Below are 23,604 nucleotides of genomic sequence, written 5' to 3'. Positions count from 1 at the left end.
TGTTTGAGACTCTTCCATTAGTGAAAAGTCATGATTCATGCACCAGATCCCTCTGTACTTCACTCATCTGGAATCTCTCTCCATTTATATAATAATCTTCCTTTTGATTCCTCTTACTAAAGTGCATGACCTCACACTTCCCCACATTAAACTCCATTTGCCAGGTTTTTCCCCAGTCTATCTATATTTTGTTGGAGAATCAAAATATCCTCATCACAACATACCCTTCCACCTCTCTTCATATTATCAGCAAGTTTGGAAACCTTACATTTTGTTCCTTCCTCCAGGTCATTAATGTAAATAAATATTGAACCAAGACCTGTTCCTGGGAGAGATCCAATTCTTTTTCTGCCGATGTCTCCACAAAAGCTGTCCTTTGTTCTGTGAGATACTGTGACAGATGCTAAAACTGGCAGCCTGCACCTCAAATGGTTTCTACTGGAGCGACTCTCCCCTTGGAAACTTGAAATCACATGGGCATTTCCCCGAACTGTGGTGTTTATCAGAACTTTTTGTTTTGCTAAAGGGAATATTTTAAAACAATTATCTTGTAATGTTCAGTTTTCATCACAATATCATAATACCATTTACATACATATACACAATGGAAAGAATATCGTTATCCCAATTTAAAATTACCTCTGTTATCTTTGGAAGGAGTTTCATTCTTAGCAGCCACAGTTCGACGATTCTTTAAAAGAAAGCATTGGCAGTGTCAGAATTTTATAAATTAAAGACAAAAAGATGTAACTCAGGCTACCAAATCTACAGTTTCTAACAAGTCACGTTATAGTGGTTGTTTCTTTGCTGACAGAAATGACAGTGATGAAAGAGACATGGATGATGAGGAAATTGGAAAAGTTATCAGATATGGTTCTTGAAATTTAAGAAGATTGTTACAGCCCATATTAGTATGCTTCAAGGAATGGTATGGGGCTTATGTGCAGGACGAGGTTGACAAAGATGAGAGAGAGGAGAACTTGGGAAGGTACTAAGGATGAGGGTGACTGTGAAAGGCTAAAGGAATTGAGTTTTGAGAGAGAAAGTCAAGAAGTTTTATTGAATCACAGACTTGTTATGGTACAGAAGGTGGCCATTCAGCCCTTTGGGTCTACACTGGCTCTCTGAAGGAGCAATTCACTATGTGAAGGAGAGAAGGCAGGAGAATTGCACTTTCATCCTTTTCAGCAACAGTCTAATTCTCTTTTGAATGTTTCGATTGAATCTACCTCCATCGTACTCTCAGGAAATGCACTCCAGACCATGTCACACTTTGAAGAAAGTAAACAATGAAAGACAGAATGTAGAGTTAGTAGAGGGTGAGGTGCTCAAAAGAGGAAAAATGACAAAGGGATAAGAACAAGTTGTTGTTGTACTATATTGGTTGCGGGGATGAGGCATAGGGGAAAAGAATTAGTAATGGAGAGGGTCGATTAAGGTGAAGTTCTATGTACACTTTCAAAAGCATAATGAAGTGTCACATAATAGGATTGATTAATGGGCAGTCGCAATATGGATACAATGAGACAGAATGCAAAGTAGTAGCGATGAACACTTGCTTCTCAGTGGTGCCCTTCAGGCTCAGTATTGCATTAACAACTTGGACTTGGTTATACAGGGCCTAATTTAAAAGTCTGCAGATGGCACAAAACTTGAAAAAGCAGTAAACATTGAGGAGGTTACTCACACTCTTCAGGAGCTGTGAAAGGGACATATATAGTTTGGTACAAGAATGAGAAGTAACGTAAATTTTATGTTACAATTTTAAAAGGAATGCAAGAACAGAATCATACAAACCTTTGAAGGGTGGAGGACAAATGAATAAAAGCTGTTAAAAAGCATACAGAATCCTTAGCTTTCTAAACAGAAGCATAGAATACAAAAGGAAGGAAGGTATGCCAAATACTTATAACTCTTCTTTAAAATTCTTTCATGGTATGTGGGCACCACTGAGCAGGCCATTAATTGTTGCCTATCCCTAACTACCCTCAAGAAGGTAATGGTTAGACTTTCAGCTATACAGTAACTCTGGGCAGCACAGCAGCACACTTCAGGAAGAATGAAAAAGCATAAAGATGGTGCTGAGAAGATTGACTGGAATTCAGTTATATGAAGAGACTAGAAAAGCTGGACTGTTCTCCTTCGACCAGAGAAGGTTAAGGAAAGAGATTACATAAGACCTCCTCAAAATCATGAACTGTAATGGAATAAGTAACGTAAAAAAATCTAGAAGATACAAATTTAAAATAACTGACCAAAGAATTGGGGGCAAAACAATAACTTATTAACACTTTTGGGCAGAAAGTTACGATGATTAGAAACGTGTTGCCTGAAAACAGCGTAGGAAACAGATTTAATAACTTTCAGCTGTGATTTGAGTGAAAACTAGGAGAGAAAAATTATGATGGACAATGGGGAAAGGATGAAGGTAATTAGATAGCTTTCAGAGTTAGCACAATCACACAATGGGCTGCTCCTGTGCTACATCAATGAGCCTAAAGAAAATTACTTTTGTTATGGACATTATCACAATTGGAGAGTCTTTAACTGCTGTGCAAACAAATTCATCCATTGGGTCTTCACTGATGCTGGCAAGAACTTGCCTGATGTCATAGTTGCTCTTGGGAACAAATCTATGAGCAATTCCCACATGGTACAGAAAATTATAGCGATCTGCCAGAAATATTGTAACATGATATGAAACACTGCAAACATCTCTCAAGTGTGAGTAAATGTAACGTGTGAGAGCATTTCAACAATGTTACAGCACAACACTTAACAGACAGCAAACAGAAGGGGACCAGTTCCAAATTGAATTTAAAACAGATAAAATATACAACCACCACTTCAGTGAGGGAGAGAATGGAGCTTCAATCAGTAATTACATGTTAAGGAAGGAGAAAAATCAAAGGAGCCTCCATTCAGTGTCAAAACAGATATCACATTTCTCTCCACTGACAAGGTTTGTTTACTCCTAGGTACATGGAAGGTGAAGAAGATTAACTACAAATATATAAACATTGAAACAGACCTTTACTATCTTGTTAGTTTTGATGGAAGGTGTTGGAGGTGGTGGTGTTTCAGGACTTGGCTCAATTTCTTCATCAGGTGCAAGATCTGGGTTTAGTGCAAAAATGCTTTCAAGGTCAATCTATTGATTGGGAAAAATGCACATATTATAGATACAATAAAATCTTGGAGGTATACAGTTTTATTAACATTTTTAAAATTACATAATACCTGCACCCCCCCCCCCCCCCCCCCGCCCCCCACCCCCACCCCCATCCCAGGCAAAAAGCTGATCTCAGTTGCAATGTCAGTGGCAAGCAGAAAAAAAGACAGTCAGATTTTTGTCCAGGAAATCCAAATGGAATGTGTGCAGATTGGGTGAGATTCTCAAGAACGTTTGAATAGTCTGCTGACATTCCACAGCTAGGCTTATACAAAGACCATGATTAATAAACAAGAACTCATGGATTTGTACTTCTTAACATCCCAGAAGAGCAAGGGAAGTAAACTGCTGAGAGAACAAGAAATTATTTAAAAAATGAATTACATTATTTTTACTCTCCAGACAGAATTGTTGGTCAGATGGATATTTTAGGAATTCTGTAGAGCCACAAAGCCACAATGTAATCAGATTCTAAAGGGTGCGAACATTTGAGGTAGTTTGTTAATGTACAAAGCAAATGTACACAAAAATAAAATTATCAAAAAAAACAAATGTGCTGTTTTCAACGTCGCTCTCACTGAGAACACAGAGTGAGCCAGACAGAATGAAGTAATCAGATCCCGTTTATGATCATGCAAATACTTCCCTGTGACCTGTTCTTGGTGTTTGTCCACAACTTTGAGATTTAGCAAGTTAGGAAAGAGAATTAACAATGGGATTTGTGATTAAGAGACATTCTGATGACTGGTATTACCCCTTGTGCCCACCCCCTCAACACAAAGCCCACCAAACTTTTTCTGTCCCCATTTTGGCAGATATTATTAATTCCTCAGGTAGTGCTTCCTCTCTCTCCCTCAAATCTACTGTCATCATATACCCCAATTCAAAACGTCTATCCTTGGCCCATCCTTGCAAATCATTTAATCTCTGAAATTCTTGAATGCCTTGCTGGCTCCTAAATCCACACCCATCTTTCCTGAATGTTCAAATTTCTCCAATCGGTTTTCCACCTGTCACAGGATATGATTTATGACTTTGATAAAGTCCATTCGGGTGACTAACCCTAGTAAATATTCCTCACATTTCTATACCTGGCTGCAGCTCACCCCCACTAAACTGCTGACTAATTTGACTAAATTACTAGTCAAATTAGGAAATTGTGTATGTATATGGACTACTAGTCAAATTAGTAATGACTAATACAACCACCTTCCTACTGCTCCTCAGTTCAGCGAGTGGGAAAATTCTGACCTGGATTCATCTAACCAGTTAGAAAACCAAGTGGCTTTGCTTCCCATACCCATAATCGTTCCCTCTGAAGTCTCAAAATTATTTATCCTTGCCCCTCACTTCTATTTCTCAGCTCCAACCATGCCCCTCATTCCCCACATTATCCGAAAACAAATCAGGTTCCACATGGACGTTAAGTGAAGCACAATTCTACTTCACCACCCTGTCTCATCCCCTCCATTGTCTCATATGTACCTAAAAGAGAACAATCCCCTTGCAATTAAACATCAGGAAGACAACAACTAATGTCTTCAGTGTCCATATACATACACAATTTCCTACACAGACTCTATACCTCCCCCTGGTCACAATTTGCTTTGTTTCAAATGCAGTCCATTATGTCCACAAGAAATAGGGTCCTCCATTTAGCATGTCAGCCAAAATATGGACAGTACAACATTCCTTCAATGCTGTTAACACGCAGGTCACAGTGGAGCCACTGATTCAGGGACAAACACAGTGGTAAGTTGACTTGTAGAACCAACAATTTTATAGAAAGGTGAGCAAATTGGACTAAATGGTTTCAATCATTTGTTTTGTGAGTGAGTTCTTTTTTAAATATATGCAATACTTGACAAATGAGAATCTGTTAGTGTTAAAGAGGATGGATAAATGCTTAGAGGCCAATACAAAGCTAGAATACTTGAGTACTTTGTATCAGTGTTTAACATGGAAGAGAAGTCTTAAAAAATTGATGGAAGTGCAGATGCTATTGCTAATGGATGAAGTGAAAACTGATAGATAGAAGGCATTGGTAAGTCTAGTTATACCTATTGTAAAAATTGCCTGATCCCACAATGGCTGGCATTTCAGATTGCTAATGGTGGGGCGGATATGGAAATAGCAGATGAGCTTCCCATAATTCACTAATCTTTCTTAAATATGAGGAAGATGTCAGAGAATACAAAAACAGGCAAATGTTGCACCTTAAATGCAAGGGCAGGCTGATCAGTTTAGTATAGTTTGAGAATCATTATTCAAGGAATGACTGAGAGGCACTTTTTAAAAATTTGTTTTACAGGATGTGGGTTCCGCTGGCTAGACCAAGTATTTATTACCCATCCTACTTGCTCTTCAGAAGATGTGGTGAGCTATCTTCTTGAACTGCTGTAATCCCTTTGGTGTAGGTACACTCTCAGCGCTGGTAGTAGGGGATTCCAATATTTTAATTCTGTGACAGTGAAGGAACAGCAATATATTCCTAAATCAGGATTGACAGTAACTTGGAGGGGAGTCTCCAGATGGTGGTGTTCCCAGGCATCTGTTGCTCTTGCCCATCTAGATAGGAGTGTTGAAGGTTTGGTAGGTACTGCCTAAGGAACTTGGGTGTGTTCCTACAGTGCATCTTATCGATGGTACACACTGTTGCCACTATTTGTTGGTGGTGGAGGGATTGAACGTTTGTGGAACGGGTAGTAATCAAGTAGGCTGCTTTGTCCTGGATAGTGTCCAGCTTCTCAAGTGTTGTTGGAGGTGCACTCATCTAGGCAAATGGAGGGCATTCCATTACATTCCTGACTTGTGCCATGTAGATAGTGGACAGGCTTTGCAGGGCCAGGAGGTGAATTACTTGTCACAGGATTCCTAGCCTTTGACCTGCTCTGGTAGCCATGGTATTGATGTGGCTAGTCCAGTTCAGTTTCTGAACAATGGTAATTTTCAGGACGTTGACAATGGGGGACTCAGCGATGGTAATGCCATTGAATGTTAGTAGGCAACAGTTAGATAATCTCTTGTTGAAGATGGTCATTGCCTTGCACTTGTGTGGCACGAAAGTTACTCGTCACTTGTCAGCCCAAGCGTGGATATTGTCCAGGTTTCGCTGCATTTGGACATGAACAGCTTCAATATCTGAGGAATATGGTGTTGAATATTGTGCAGTTACCTATGAACACCCTCATTTCTGACCTGATGATGGAAGGAAGGTTACTCCAGTCAAATGCTTCCTTAATGTCAAGGGCAGTCACAATCACCTCACCTCTTGAATTCATCTTTTGTCCATGTTTGAACCAAGGCTGCAACGAAGTCAGGAACTGAACCCCAGCGGAACCCAAACTGAGCATCTGTGAGCAGGTTATTGCTGAGAAAGTGCTGCATGAAAGCATTATTGAAGACTCCTTCCATCACTTTGCTGATGATCAGGAGTTTATTGATGGGGCAGTAATTGGCTAGGTTGGATTTGCCCTGTTTTTGTGAACAGGACATAACAGGGCAATTTTCAACATTGTTGGGTAGACAATGGTATTGTAGCAGTACTGGAACAGCTTGGCTAAGGGTGAGGTCAGTTTTGGAGTACAAGCCTTCAGGATTATTGCCGGAATATTGCCAGGGCCCGCAGCCGTTACAATATCTAGTACTTTCAATTGTTTTTAGATCATGTGGAGGGAATCAAATTGGATAAAGACTGACACTTATGATGCTGGGGGCCTCTTGAGGAGGAGGCTGAGTTGGATCATCCCTTGGCACTTCCTACTGAACAGCATTACAAATGCTTCAGTCTTATTTTTGCACTAATGTGCTGAGTGCCTCCATAATTGGGAGTGATTTAATTAACAGCCAGCACAGATTGTAAAAGGCAGATTGCATTTGATTAATCTACTTGATTTTTTAAAATGAAATCGCATAGGTGTCATGCTCAGTATAATCATGAGAATATTGGTTATCATGGACTGGACTGTAAAATCATACTTTGTGAAAATGGCCACAAAATCTGCAGTTGCAACTCAACATGTGACTGTATATCAACTGCGGACAAGATTTGATTCTGTGGCCAATATTTAATTAAACATGGACTTGAATGAGGGTATTTTGCATGCACCTGAGAAATTTAAACATACCACTGTTTAATGATGAGCCAGTGTTTCAATCACATGGGATCTCTAGACTACTGGTTTCTGAGTGCCATAATGAATGAAGGGGAACATTGAGTTCAAACTGGAGCAGAGTTAAATGTGATTGACCGTTATCAAACGCTGCTGTTATTGTGGTGGCCTGGACCCCAAAAGTGTTATGCTGCAGAAACTAACTTTCGGGGACTGCAGTTTAAAATATCCTGAAAAAGCAAGTTTACCAAAAACATTTGAAGTGCCAGAAACATCTGAACCACATAACTGTATGACTTCAATGCAGTTAAAGTGTACTTGCATCAGCTTCCAAGTCTAGCTGAGAACAAACCTTCTGGTTGCTTGTCTACAAAAGGCTTTGCAGCTTCATGAGAATCCTTTGTATCTAAAAGCCTTCACTCCAAATAAAGTATCAACTCAACTAAGATGACATCAGGCCTGCATTGATGCAGAGACTGAATTATAAATCAATTCTTATAATTATGGCATTAATTTCATTTGCATCTAATATTTCCAGGTATGATAGTGTAAATGAGACATACAATAGAGACATTGCATTTTAAATATCCAACCATACAAATTCTTTCCACAACAGTAGGTACTATCAGCTTAAATAAAAAAATTGCTTGAGGGCAGAAAACAGCATACAATGGTAAATGGTTGCTTTTCAGACTGAAGGATGGTAGACAGTGATGTTCCCCTAGAATGAGTGCTAGGGACTACTTTTTTTGATAATGTAGGATGTCAAAATGTGTTGTTGATATCAAACTTGGAGGATGCAGCAAACAGCAAGGTTGATACCACCCAGCTGAAGTAGGACATGTCAGGCCAGCCATCTATTAGCCAGTAGCACTCAAGTGTGAGGCAATGCATTTTGGTAAAAGGGATGGGGGTGAATACAGCCTCAATGGCATAATTCTAAAGAAAGTACAAGGACAAAGGGACCTGGGAATTCACACACATAGATCTTTGAAGGTAGCTGGACATACTGAAAGTGGTAAGCAGGTCTTGAATATCATAAATAAAGCCACTGTGTATAACAGAAGGAGATTTAGTCTGATCCTAAGATGTGATTTAACCAGAGCCTTGTAGAATCCATACGAACATAAAAAAGAGCAGGATTAGGTTATTTGGTCTCTCAAGCCTCCACCACCATTTAATAGGATCACGGCTGCATTTCCGCTTTCCTATCTGCTCCCCCCTCTCCCATATCTGATTCCTCCAATCTGTGTAGATTGAAAACCAGTCCAATTTAGTCTTGAATATATTCAATGGCTCAGCCAAAGGTGGTGCATCCTTTGCATAAATATATCCTATTTAGATTCTTGACAGCTATGAAATATGTCACATCTGTCACTGCTTCTCGATCATTTTATCTTTGAACTTACTTTCCCAGTGCACTGTAGCCAATTGTCTTCATACTTTTGTAATTATCTTTATTTAAGATTAAGACACAAGTTTCAGATCCAAATTTCTCACCTCAAACTGATTGTGAAATTCTATCATCTTATGATCACGCTTCATAAAATCCCTACTGAAAGACGACCTTTCAGTCCCTCGAATCTTCAAAAGAGCATCTTACCCAGGCCCACTCCCCTGCCCTATCCCCATGATCCTGCACATTTACGATGGCTAATCCACCTAGCCTACACATCTTTCGACATTATGGGGCAACTTAGTATGATCAATCCACCTAACTTGCATATCTTTGGGCTGTGGGAGGAAAGCAGAGAAGCTGAAGGAAACCCACACAGACATGGGAAGAACATGCAAACTCCAAACAGTCACCCAAGGCCAGAACTGAACCCAGGTGTCTGGGCCATTAAATTACTGGGCCAACGCTTGTAGAAAATACATTTGCACGGCTACAGGAATGAGGAGGAATAGGACTGACAAGATTGCTCTACAGATAACTGGCATGGATATGAAGGGCCGAATAGCCACTTCCTTTTCCGTTTGACTCTTAAGGCTCTCATTAAATGTGGTCTGTACATTGTTGTTCTTGTCTAAAAAGGCAAAGCAGCTGTTTTGTATTATTTAAAATACAGCACAGTAGAAATAAATCCAGAATATTAACATATCTTGTTAGCTAAAAATGCTAAGTATTAATGATTGAAACTATATTTAAAAATTTTTAAAGTTACATAATGAAATCTCTGAAGTATACATATTATAAACGAGTTCAATTGTATTCCATTGTATTTTATTAAACTTCAGAAATTATGGTGCCTGCTTGCAACAAAATGCTCAAGTTAAAACATACTGGTGACATCCAGTGGTCAGATTATAAAATTGCAACTGTAGATTCAAATGATGGGTGGAATTTTCCCATAATTTGTCAATGTGTCAGGCTCTGACTCTCTCCAGATGCACTGCGGAGTTTTCAAACCACATTTTCTGGCACTCTGACAAAATAAATCAGAGCGGAGTGTGCCCAGATAGAGCTAGCAAAGCCAGCTCTGCAAAGATCAGGACATCATTTTAAAAGGCCACCCTGATCAGAACTGACCTCAAATTCTTCCTACCCCTCTCCACAAAAGGTATCATGGCCTCTTCCCTCACTGCACAATTATCAGAGGATCTCCCTCCTCCCCCCCACCCATCCACTGTGGCAGATTCACCATCCATTCCTTCCCTCAATGCCCTTTCGCCCCTGTCACAGCAAGTTCCCCCCCCCACACCCCCTCAGTTTCCATTACCTCCCCAATCACTGCATATTCCATCCCTCAACGTAAGAACCCCCTCAATGACCACTTCCCATCACTAACAAATCCCCCATCTTCAAAAGCCTCTGCGCTCTTTGCCCAGCTTCCACCCCCTCCACAATCACACATAATGGGAAATCCCCCACCAATACGGCTCCCCAGAGGCCCACCCCAGCACAGGTTGACACTGCCAGACTGTGATAGCGCAGTAGAGCAGACAGGGCAGTATCACAGAGTGTTAAAGCATGCTCCTCTTCCTCCACCGCCCAGGGCTATGGTGACCTTGATGCCCCCAACAGGAACCCCTTAACTGTTTGCTGTCTTCCTAAAGTTGTTGTGAACCTTGTCGATGTGACATCACGCTGGCGAGCTTTGAATATTCTGGCGAGTGGGGAAATCATGCAATGTATAGGTTCTTCAATAGGATGTAAATCCATTAGAATTTTTTTATTTGAGGTGCCTACCCACAATATTACCGGCAAGGGGCAGGGAAAAATTGGGAAATGAGATCTTGTCGTTGAGAATCTCATTTCCCACCTCTCGGGAGACTTTGCGCCTGCATTGCCATTCTTGCAGATGCCAAACACAATGCAAAATACTCCCATTTTCTACAAAATAAATTAATCAAATTTTGTAACATTAAGTTGAGATCATACAACTGTACTGACTGGCAGTCACAAATTTAACAATTAGTGTCTGAACACATGTAATACTGACACCTCAGAAGCACCGACTGCAAGTAATCTCAATAAAAATGCAACAAGATAAAATCATTTCAATAAATGAGATAGCTTCTTTAAAAATACTTTTTCAAATATTGTTTCTTGCGGTATACTGAAATCTCCAGTCAAGTTACATCGGGGAAATTTACCTCTTTTCCTTTTGTATCTCCATTTTCAATCCATTCTACAGTAGCACTTTCGTTATCCTCATTTAATGATGTCACCATAGCCTGATGTATCCGCCCTGGAGGAAGAAAAGTTTCAGAACAGTCAAAACGTTACTACAGAATCCCTATAATACAGGAGGTAGTCATTTGGCCCATCAAGTCTGTACCAACCACAATCCCACCCAGGCCTTATTTTTGTAACTCCACACATTTACCTTGCTAATCATCCTGACACCAGGGTCAATTTAGTATGACCAATCAACCTAACCTGCACATCTTTGGACTGTGGGAGGAAACTGGAACACCCAGAGGAAACCCACGCAGATGCAGGAAGTACAAACTCCTTACAGACAGTGACCCAAGGCCAGAATTGAACCTGGGACCCGGGCACTAGGAGGCTACAGTGCTAACCACTGTGCCAATTGCACCTTAGGCATGAAACTCCAGGTACAGGTTGATAATATTAAAAAAAGGGTTGTTAAAAGTACTTTAGCTATTGAAACACTAGCTTGCATAGAGAATTTTTAAAAACTAATTCACGGTACATGGGCATTGCTAGCTATGAGAACATTTATTGCCCATCTGTAATTGCCCTCGGGAAGATGGTGGTGAACCGCATTCCTGAACCGCTGCAGTCCATGTTGTATAGGTGCATCCACAGTGCTGTTAGGGAGCGAGTTCCAGGACTCTGACCCAGCGGCATTAAAGGAACAGCGATACATTTCCAACTCAGGATGGTGACTGGCTTTTAGGGGAACTTCCGATTGCTAGTGTCCTTCTAGATTGTAGTGGTCAGACAGTACTCACTAAGGAAGCTTTAAGTTCCTGCAGTGCATCTTGTCGATGGTACATAGTCAACAGTGTCTCATGGAGAGTGAGGAGGACGACCCCAAGACAGGACAGACAGTCAGCATCACCTGAAAGGAGAGAGCTGATTGCCAGGAGATTGAAAACAACGCAAGTGTGAAGCGAGAAATCTGAGAGCTAACTTGGAACCTGGAGCTCCTGAGGTAATGTCAGGATTCAATAGTGACAAGGGGAAAGTGGTGCAGCTGATTAAGTATTTATTATTTCGCTTGCTTATAGATTTCAAGGTCTTTATTTTGTGGTTATTGTTTGTAAGGGCTACATTCTACAGTAAGGAGGACTAGGGAACATAGAAATAGGAGCAGGAGTAGGCCATCCAGCCCTTCGAGCCTGCCCCACCATTCAATAAGATCATGGCTGATCTGTCGCTGCTCAGTTCCACTTTCCCGCCCTCTCCCCATAACCCTTAATCCCCTCTCCTATCAAAAACCCATCAACCCGCGTCTTAAAAATATTTAGCGAGGCAGCCTCCACCACTTCAACGGGCAGAGAATTCCAGAGATTCACCACCCTTTGAGTGAAGAAGTTCCTCCTCAACTCCGTTCTAAACCGCCCCCCTTTTATCTTGAGGCTGTGCCCCCTAGTCCTACTGTCTTTTTTGAGCAGGAAGAGTCTTTCCACCTCTATCCTATCCATTCCATTCATCATCTTATACGTCTCAATGAGATCTCCCCTCATTCTTCTAAACTCTAACGAGTACAAGCCCAGTTTATTCAGCCTCTCCTCATAGCTCAACCCCCTCAACTCCGGTATCAGCCTAGTAAACCTCCTCTGCACTCCCTCCAAGGTCAAAATATCTTTGTGCAGGTGCGGCGCCCAAAACTGCACACAGTACTCCAGCTGCGGCCTCACCAATGCCCTATACAGCTGCAGCAAGACCTCCCTACTTTTATATTCAATCCCCCTCGCTATGAAGGCCAGCATCCCATTTGCCTTCCTGACCACCTGCTGCACCTGCAAGCTGGGTTTTTGCGACTCTTGCACAAGGACCCCGAGGTCCCTCTGCACCGTCGCCTGCTGCATTGTTTGCTTTGTTTGCTGGAGCAGACGAGTGAAGGAGCAGAGAGAGAGCTAAGATTTTACCTGTTAAAAACCTGTTTAAAATAAGTTTAAAGCACTTTATTCTTTGTAGAACTGTTTAAAGCATTTATTTATTGTATTTACTGCTTTAAGAATTCTGAGGGAGTGGTTAGCAGGCAGTTGTGGGACATCAGCTTTAAATCAGCGCCAGCTTTAAAAGGAGGCCTGGTGTAGGCAGCGGGCAGCGTCTGAGCGGGCAGTGGAGTGAGTGGGAAGCAGAGTGAGCTACTAGGGCTTAATATCAAAAAGGGCTTGAAAGAAAAAAGGCCAGGTGAGTTCGTTTGAAAAACAAGAAAAAAACAAAAAAAAATTTTTTTCAAAACTACTACAGTGAATAATGGAGGGGCATGTGATGTGTGGTTTCTGTATGATGTGGGAACTGGTGGACCCCAGGGTCCATCCCAGTGACCATATCTGCAGTAAATGCAGGTTGCTGGAGGAGCTCCAGCTCAAGGTGGGTGAGCTGGCCTCTGAGCTACAGACACTGAGGCTCATCAAGGGGAGAGAGGGTGCCATTGTCAATGGGGTGCAAGTGACATCCACCCCCCCTAGACTGGCTAACTCTAAGGGTCAGGGACAAGAGGGGGCTGCTGGGAGGAGGAAGGGGGGGTGAGGAGCGGAGGCCTCAGCCTCAATCTGCATAACAGGTTTGAGGTTCTTGCTTCCAGGCTGGACGAGGCAGGTGAGGTTGGTGAGCAAACTGCACACGGTACAGTGCTGCAGCAGGACATAGGCAAAGAGAAGGGGAAAAGGAACGTAGTAGTGATTGGGGATAGTGGGGTGAAGGGTATTGACACTGTCCTTTGTCACAATGACAAAGTGCACAGAAGGGTGTGTTGTCTGCCTGGTGCTCGGGTACGGGATGTCGCAGCTGGGCTGCAGAGGAACCTGGAGTGGGAGGGTGAGAATCCGGTCGTTGTGGTACATGTGGGTGCTGGCGACGTAAGCAAAATGCAGACTGAGGATCTGGGGAGGGAGTATGAGAAGAAGGGCCCTAGACTAATTTGGTATGATTTGACTTTAAGCATCTTCCAAAAGGGGCATAATGTAAAAGGGGCAAGTCATGGCAACAGAGCACAAAGCCATAGTGTGCTCCTCCTGATCTACGTGGGAAGTTAAGAACATTTCCAGAGTCTGGGGCCAGCATGCAGGAAGTGCCTGCAGTTGCCGCTCCAGGTAGCCAGAGTTTTGGAGCTGGAGCAACAGCCGGGGACAACGTGAAGCATCCACGAGGCATCGAGTATAATGGATAGCACGTAATGACAGGTGGTCACACCACAGGCAAGAAAGGAATGGGTGATCACTAGGCACAGCAAGAGGATTAGGAAGATAATGCAGGAAATCTCCTGTGGTCATTCCCCTGCAAAACAGATATACAGCTCTGGATACTGTTGGGAATGGAGTAGATGGCCTCTCAAGGGAAAGCAACAACAGCCAAAATTTGTTTTATGCAGTTGGCTCTGCTGCATGGGAGTGCAATAGTTATATGGCATTAAATTGCAAGGAGAACAGATAGATGTTTGTGTGGCTGCACACAAGACTGCAGGATTTAGGAAGCAAGTTGAAAAGTAGGACTTCAAAAGGTAGTGATTACTGCCAGGATACATCAGATGAATACATAGTTGAAGAAATGACATGAGGGGGAGGGTTTCAGATCCCTGGGACATTAGGGCTGGTTCTTGGGGAGGTGGGAATAGCACAAACTGGATGGGTTACACCTGGGAAGGATGGGAACTGATGTCCTATGGATGGGAACTGATGTCCTATATGTCAGTGGTTGAGGAGGGTTTAAACTAAAATGACAGGGTGAAGGAAATCTAAGCAAAGAGTCAAAAGGAGAGAGAAACAAAAATAAGAACAAAAGACAAAAAGGGGATTAAAAAAATGATAGGCAGAGATATCAAAAGCTAGAATCAAACAGTGCCACAGTGAAAAATAATGGAACAGGACACAAGATGATAGAAAGACAAGTCTCAAGGATTTGTGCCTTTATGCGCAGAGCATTTGCAATAAAGTGATGAGTTAATAGTACACATAGATATATAAATGGGCATGATCTGGTCTGGATTATGGAATATAGCTGCGGGGAGACCAGGAATGTGAACTGAACATCCAGGGGCATTTTAGAAGGGCAGACAAAATGGAAAAGGCTATAGGGCTGCATTGCTGGTTAATGAGGAAATTAATGTAATAGTGAAGGAGGATACTAGCTCCAATGTCTTAGAATCTGAAACATCAAGGGGCAGAAAATGTTTGCGGGGTTGTACATAGACCCCCAAACCATAGTGGTGCTGTTGGGGATGGCATTAAACAGGAAATTAGAGACCTGCGATAAAGGAGCATCTGTAACTATGGGTGACTTTAATCTGCATACAGATTAGGCAAATCAAAAAACTTGAATAACAAAGGTTATAGATTAACATTGCTTGCTTGAAACAATTGCTGGAAAGAAAGCAAATCTCTAAAATTAAATAGGTGGATGTAAGTCATCGATAAACGTATTACAAGAAATTGTCAGGAGTGCCCAGAAGAAAAGAGGATTTTGAATTGATTTGTTTTGAAAATTTTGGTTGTTCATATTAACTTTTTTTTAATTTAAAAGAGAAAAGTGGCTGTTAATTGTATGTTAGTAGTTTTGAACTGTATCCAGATATTGGGCATTCACCAATCTCCTGTTGATGAATGCAGACTAAAACTGTTGTTATTGTGTTAGGAGTTATTTGTATGTAATGTTAACTAAATCCAATTGTGTAAAATATGAGCTCCAGTGGTATCCTTCAACGAATTTTCTGGAAAATAGCTAAGGATTCTGCTCTCTTTTCCTGACTTCTTTCAACAGCCTTGAGTGCATACCATCAAGATCCAAGTGTTTTATCCTCCCACAATCAATGTTCTAGTCGTTTCTACAATTGCTTCATATTCTCCTCTAGCAGTACTATATTTCCACTTCCACTATTCATAGAAGATTAATGCAAAAATATTTCTTCCATGCTTTAATGTTCCAGAATTGGTCTCCGCTCAATATCACTCAGTGTTTGTTATTCTGTTTATTTTTTTTTACATTTATAAAATAATTGACTGCATTCTCACAGATTAACCGTCACATTCAAAAGCAAGCTCTTACCGACCTTCCACGAATGTCACATCCCAAAAATTATCCTGTATTTTTGATTAACAGGGAATCAAGCATTACAGGCGCGCATGCAGAAAAATAGAGTTAAGACCAGCCATGGTGCTTTTGAATGGTGGAGCATGCTCAAGCTGCAGAGTGGCCTATTCCTGCCCCTATTACTTAGGCTCTTAGGATCTTTTTCCTGCACTGTCCTAACTGTTTATCACTTGACTTTGCTAAGCTCCCTATAACGTACTACATTCAAAATTCTCCAATAAATCTTGTTCCACATCATTGCACTGTTGTAAGTTCCATTTCCCTTCCGAAGAATTCCACTCCTTCAATTTCATCCATTCATTTTAGCCCATTGTCGGTGATTGTCAATCGCCTTGTTGTCCTACATTTCATAAACTTCCCACAACAGCCAACATTTTCATCGAGTCAAGACAAAAAAATTTTGAAAAACTCTATCTGGTAACAGCTGTGGAAACAGAAAAAGAAAGTTAACGCAGAGTCCAATGTGACTCTTTTTTAGAACTAACCATTCCAAAGAAGAGTCTATTGGACTTGAAATGTTAATGCTGTTTGTCTTTCTACAGTTGCTGCCAGACCTGGGTTTTTCCAGCATTTTCCATTTTAATCTCAGATCACTAGCATCAGCAGTATTCTGCCTTTATTTTCATCAGGATGGTAGTTTTTGTCAATTTTCAGGTCTGTGGGTTAATACAAAATCCATTGGTTAACTGGACAGAAAGAATATCTGTTACAACATAAGTTTTCAGAAAACATCTCCTTATCTGAGGAAGGTGCTCTTGCTCTAGCAGGACACAGATAAGGTCTACTAGACTGATTCCTGGGACGATGGAACTGATGTATGAGGGGAGATCGAGTCAGTTAGGATTGTATTCGCTGGAGTTCAGAAGAATGAAGGACAGATCTCATAGAAATCTATAAAATTCTAACAGGCCTAGACAGGATAGATGCAAGGATGCTTCCAATAGTGGGAGACCCAGAACGAAGGATCACAGTCTGAGGATACAGGGTACCATTTAGGACAGAGATGAGGAGAAATGTCAGCCTGTAGAATTCACAGAATACTACAGTGCAGAAGAGACCTTTTGGTCCATTGAGTCTGCACCGATGCATGAAAGGTCCTGACCTGCCCACCTAATCACATTTGGCCCATAACCTCGAATGACAGGGTGTGCCAAGTACTCATTGAGGCACTTTTAAAGGATGTGAGGCATCCCATCTCACCACCCTCCCAGGCAGTGCATTCCAGACTGTCACCACCCTTTGGGTAAAAATTATTTTCCCCCAAACCTCCAACCCTTGACTCTAAACTTGTGTTCCCTCAAAACTGACCATTCAACGAAGGGGAATAAGTACTTGCTATCCACCTAGTCCATGCTCTTCAATCTTGAAAACCTCAAATCAGGTCACCCATCAGTCTTCTCTGCTCCAGAGAAAACAACCAAAGCCTGTCCAACTTCTCCTTATAACTTCCATCCCACTCAACATCCTGGTGAATCTGCACCCCATTCAAGCGCAACCATACCCTTCCTATAATGTGGTGGCCAGAATGGTAGACATCTGGTGAAGCTGTGGCTTCACCAAAGTTCTATACAATTCCACTATTATCTCTCTGCTTTTGAAATCTAGACCCCAATTGGATAGAGGCAAGTGTGCCATATGCCATTTTTTTAAAAAAAATCAACCTATTAATTTGCATTTCCATCTTCAGAAACCTTTGAACAAACATACCAAGGTCCCTTTGTTCTTCGGAACTTCGCAGTGTCAGACCTTTCATAATATACTTCCTTGTCAAATTACTCCTTCCAAAGTGTATCACCTCAAACTTTTCAGGGTTAAATTCCACCTGTCACTTAACCACCCCTTTACCATCTTGTCTATACCTTCCCATAACTCAGGACGCTCAACCTCCCTGTTAACCATCCAGCCAATCTTACTGATCCTACTCCTCACATATTCATCCATGTCATATCTAAAAAGTGATGCCCAGCACTGATCCCTGTGATATGCCACAGGTCTCTGGCCTCCAGTCACTGGAGCAGCTGTCTGTCATCACCCTCTGTCTCCTATTACTAAGCCAATTATAAATCTACCTTACCAGATCACTCTGTATACCACGTGCTGTTGCCTTCTTAATAAGTCTCCCATGTGGGACTTTGTCAAAGGGCTTTGCTGAAATCCACATCAACTACGTCAACCGCACGATCCTCATCCACACACTTAGTTACATGCTCAAAAAAATTAAATGAAATTTGTTAGGCACGACCTCCCTCTGACAAAATCATGCTGACTATCCATGATCAATCCTTGATTTTCCAAATGGAAACAGATTCTCTCCTTCAGAATCTTCTCTAGTAGTTTCACTGGTCTATAGTTCCCTGGCTTGTCTCTATAGCTTTTCTTAAATAGTGAGACCACATGAGTTGTTCTCCAGTCCTGTGGCACCTCCTCAGTGGCCAGAAAGGAATTAAAAATTTGGGTCAGAGCCACTGCAATTTCCTCCCTCCCCTCCCACAATAGCCTGGGATGCAATTCATCCAGACCTGGAGATTTATCCACTTTTAATACCTCCAATACCTTGTCACTCCCTATGACAATTTGTTCCAGGATCTCTCAGTCTCTCTCCCAGAGTTCCACAACTACCTCCTCATTCTCGTGGGTAAAGATAAATGTGACATATTTGTTTAACACCCTACTAACGTCCTCTGCCTCCACCCACAGATTTCCCCCTTGGTCCTTAATGGGGCCTACTCTTTCCGTCATCCTCTTCCCATTTGATATACTTATAGAATATCTTAAGATTTTCTCTACTTCTGCCAAACAGAGCTCTCTCATATCCCCTCTTTGCTCTCCCAATTGATTTCTTAAACTGTCACAGAAAGTAGTTGAGGCCAAAACATTAAATGTTTTCAAGAAGTAGTTAGATATAGCATTTGAGGCAAAGGGGATCTAAGGGTATGGGGGGTACTTTAAATACGTAGCCACTATAAATTTTAGAAAACACAGTAGCTAATTTACATATAGAAAGGACATGCTAATAGTAATTAGCGCAAAAGGAACACCACTTGCTTTTGGTAGTCTTGTTTGAGGGATAAACATTGATCAGACCCTACTTTTCTTTGGATCCTTTATGGTTACTTGAGGGGGCAGATCTGGCCTCAGTTTGATGTCTCATCTGAAAGTAACACTCTCAAAAAAAATGCAGCATCCCTTTCGGTGCCTGAACAATGTTCTCAAGTCTCCAGAGAGGGACTGTGACAACATTGTAAATCAGTCAAGCAAGCTACCACCAAGCCAAGGCTGACACCCAAGGAGAGACAAAACAATGGTCAGACAGGCAATAATTATAAATTGAAATACAATCCATTGAATAACCCTGATTCATAAATTAGACGTACCTCCATTCTTTCTGAGCCCTAAAGTACTTCTGTTTCTCAAGTTGGTTAGAAATACCCTAGGCACTGGTATTGCTTTAAGTAACCTGTCTTGCAATAACAAATGCGCCCGAAATCAATGATGAGAAAAGGTAAATTCAGGTAGATTTTGCTGTTTAGCGTCATAAACTTGCTGGCATCACAGGAATTAAGATACCACAGTGAGCTGCAATATTCAATCTATAAACTATGCCGTACTCAAATGCAAGAAATATGTAGCATTCACAGATCAGCTATCTTCCACAGTATTGGGATTCAACCATATCATGATTAAAAACATACAGTGATACAGCACCGGGTTACCAAAATTCATTACAATCCAACCTATTCCTCTACACTTCCAAATTAAGCACCACTTTTAAGATCCTGCAAGTCTATAAACTCCATACAAGCTGACTCACTAAAATATTTAGCTCCATACCCAAAGAATTCTCAAATTTTACAAATATTTAGCACAATAAACAAATGGGCAAACAGAACAAAAAAATTTTCCAGAAAAATTAGGCATTTCACCCCATCATTTCAGGGCTCATTACAAAGCACAAGACCAAGAACTTGGTGTTAAAATCCAACATCTTTAAAACCAGCTGTTTGGACTAAATGGGACAGTTTTTTAAGATTCTAGTTTACATTGCATGGTAAGTGTCTGAAATGTGAACCCAGATTTCTAAAATATCACACAACCGTTCAAACCCAATTCTAAAAAAAATACAATGCAAATTATCAATGAAAACATTAAGTTTAGAGTGCCTCTTCAACTTCTGAAGATTTTGTGTGGCAAATTTATTGCCTAAATGGAAATACAAATTTTGAGTTGCTGCCGTTTTCCCATTACATTTCTGACAGCAGCCAATAATGTACTTTTGTTGTCTCCAAGCTCTGCGCCTTTCACCTGTGCTACAAATGCTGAACACACAATCTAAAAATATAAACCATCTTCAAGTTAGCAAATACACCGCAACCAGCTCTCTGGTAACAGACAAATGGAAGCCAAGCATTTTCACTTCACTTCACAAGACTTTTCACTAATATTTTCAGCAGGTGCTAGCCCGTAAACCTGTGAACGCTTCCAGACCTGAACCCTAACAAAAAGCTGGAGAGTTTCCAGATTAAATGTTAGCCGCACCCCACACATTAGTTGGGATGTGAGTATATCAAATATTAAATCAGAATATCTGGGGAGCTGAAACCACAGAAAAAAATCAGACAAAGGCAATTCAATTTAACTATTTATTTTAGTGCTCAAATCTACAAATGTCAAAATAGGCAAAAAAATGGTCCTGAACATATTTCGACAAAACATTTGTACTTTCCATTTCACAACATAAAACTTGGACATTTTCTCCACCCTAAATCACATTTAAAAATATGTAATCTTTTATCAGATTATTTACACATTATGCTATATGTCCTCGTGCTGAAGGAAAGATTAATGTTCCGTCATTTTTCACAAAATAACTGTTGAACCATAGCTATGTAATCAAGCAGCAGCAAATTGGGAAAAGTCACCCTCAAAAACGAGCAAGAAATCTAGATTAGCAGAAGTCTATCCAAACGATAATGAATTGCACAGGAAAAGTAGCATTTTCGGCATATTAATTCTTAATTTATTTAAATAATAGCCACAGCTGAGCTTTCCCAACTGATCATGCAGTAAGTAACACTCTGCACTGAGAATAGCTAAAACATTATCTTACGTACTTATGGAAGAGTTTAAGACATAGGAGTAGAATTAGGCCACTCAGCCCATCAAGTCTGCTCCGCCATTCAATCATGGCTGATATTTTTCTCATCTCCATTCTCCTGCCTTTTTCCCATAACCCCGATCCCCTTATTAATCAAGAACCTATCTATCTCTCTTAAAAACACTCAATGACCTGGCCTCCACAGCCTTCTGCAAACAGTCCCAGAGATTCACCACTCTCTGGCTGAAGAAATTTCTCCTCATCTCTATTTTAAAGGATTGTCCCTTTACCCCGATTCTACCTCTGGTTCTACTTTTTCCTACTAGTGAAAACATCTTCTCCACATCCACTCTACCCAGGCCTCGCAGTATACTGTAAGTTTCAATAAAGATCCCTTGACCGCCACCCCCCCTCCCCAATGCACCTCCATCCTGCTAAACTCCGATGAATACAACCCAGAGTCCTCAACCATTCCTCATATGACAAGCTCTTCACTCCAGGAATTATTCTTGTGAATGTCCTCTAGGCCCTTTCCCAGACCAGCACATCCTTCCTTAGATACAGAGCCCAAAACTGATCACAATACATTATATGGGGTCTGACCAGAGTTTTATACATCCTCATAAATACATCCCTGCTCTTGTATTCTAGCCCTCTCAACATGAATGTTAATATTGTATTTGCCTTCCTAACTGCTGCCTGACCTGCATGTTAACCTTAAGAGAATCTTGAACAAGGTCTCCCAAGTTCCTTTGTGTTTCTGGTTCCCTAAGCATTTCCCCATTTAGAAAACAATGCATGCTTCCATTCCTCCTTTTAAAGTGAGTAACCTTACACTTTTCCACATTGTATTCCATCTGCCACTTCTTTGCCCACTCTCCTAACCTGTCAAAGTCCTTCTGCAGCCCCCCATCTTCCTCAATACAGAGATATGTCGAGGGAAAGGTTTTAGTATCATCTGCAAACTTAGTAACAGTGCCTTCAGTTCCTTCTTCCAAATCGTTAATGTATATTGTGAAAAGTTGTGGTCCCACCACAGACTTCTGAGGCACACCACTAACCGGGCTTCCATCCTGAAAAAAAAACCCTTTGTCCCCACTCTCTACCTTCTGCCAGTCAGCCAATTCTCTTTCCATGCCAGGATCTTACCCTTAACACCATGGGCTTTTAACTTATTTAAGGAGTTTAGAGGGCTGAGGGAGGATCTTATAGAGACGTATAAGATAATGAAGGGGCTAGATAGGGTAGAGGTAGGGAGATTCTTCCCGCTTAGAAAGGATAGCAGAACTAGAGGGCACAGCCTCAAAATAAGGGGAGGGCAGTTTAGATCAGAGTTGACGAGGAACTTCTTCACTCAAACATAAGAACATAAGAAATAGGAGCAGGAGTAGGCCATCTAGCCCCTCGAGCCTGCCCCACCATTCAATAAGATCATGGCTGATCTGAAGTGGCTCAGTTCCACTTTCCCGCTTTCTCCCCATAACCCCTAATCCCCTTGCCTACCAAAAACCTATCTACCCACGTCTTAAATATATTTAGTGAGGTAGCCTCCACCACTTCAACGGGCAGAGAATTCCAGAGATTCACCACCCTTTGAGTGAAGAAGTTCCTCCTCAACTCTGTTCTAAACTGCCCCCCACTTATCTTGAGGCCGTGCCCTCTAGTCCTACTGTCCTTTCTGAGCGGGAAGAACCTCTCAACCTCTACCCTATCCATCCCCTTCATCATCGTACACGTCTCAATAAGATCCCCCCTCATCCTTCTAAACTCCAATGAGTACAAGCCCAGTCTATTCAGCCTCTCTTCATAGTTCAACCCCCTCAACTCCGGTATCAGCCTAGTGAACCTCCTCTGCACTCCCTCCAAGGCCAAAATATCCTTGCGCAAGTGCAGCGACCAAAACTGCACATAGTACTCCAGCTGCAGCCTCAACAGTGCCCTGTACAGTTGCAGCAAGACCTCTCTACTCTTATATTCAATCCCCCTCACTATGAAGGCCAGCATCCCATTCGCCTTCCTGATCACCTGCTGCACCTGTAGGCTGGGTTTTTGCGACTCATGCACAAGGACCCCCAGGGTCCCTCTGCACCGTAGCATGCTGCAGCTTTTCGCCCTTTAAATAATTGTCCCTCCTCCTATTATTCCTGCCAAAGTGGATAACCTCACACTTGCCAACACTGTATTCCATCTGCCAGGTCCTCGCCCACTCGCTCAGCCTATCTAGATCCCTCTGCAGACTTTCTACACCCTCCACAAAATTTGCTTTTCCACTTATCTTTGTGTCATCAGCAAATTTCGACACCCTACACTCAGTTCCCTCCTCCAGATCATCTATATAAATGGTAAATAGCTGAGGCCCCAGCACCGATCCCTGGGGCACTCCACTAGTCACCAACCGCCAATCTGAATAGCACCCATTGACACCTACTCTCTGCCTCCTATTTGACAGCCAATCCTCTATCCACGCTAACACCTTACCCCCAACTCCATGCCC

The 23,604-nt window shown here is 41.7% G+C and overlaps 1 protein-coding gene across 4 annotated transcripts in view; it reads right to left on the bottom strand.

Moving 5' to 3' along the window:
• Positions 1–23,604, bottom strand: part of LOC145341455 (kinesin-like protein KIF2A) — a 110,118-nt gene that overhangs the window by 71,138 nt on the left and 15,376 nt on the right. For 3 of the 4 annotated variants that reach the window (XM_080186427.1, XM_080186418.1, XM_080186441.1), the window contains exons 2-4: positions 10,882–10,976; positions 3,032–3,151; positions 640–691 (exon numbers count right to left, since the gene is read on the bottom strand). In XM_080186427.1, the coding sequence (XP_080042553.1) occupies positions 640–691; positions 3,032–3,151; positions 10,882–10,976 (267 nt within the window). Of the gene's footprint in view, positions 1–639; positions 692–3,031; positions 3,152–10,881; positions 10,977–16,500; positions 16,579–23,604 lie in introns of those variants that run through there. The other variant, XM_080186433.1, reaches the window with a different exon arrangement.

The sequence above is a fragment of the Carcharhinus amblyrhynchos genome, chromosome 1 (assembly GCF_965287045.1).
Source record: "Carcharhinus amblyrhynchos chromosome 1, sCarAmb.v2.hapA, whole genome shotgun sequence".
Classification (NCBI taxonomy): domain Eukaryota; kingdom Metazoa; phylum Chordata; class Chondrichthyes; order Carcharhiniformes; family Carcharhinidae; genus Carcharhinus; species Carcharhinus amblyrhynchos.
Note: the sequence above shows the minus strand (reverse complement) of the source record. Positions and strands in the feature narration are given on the sequence as shown.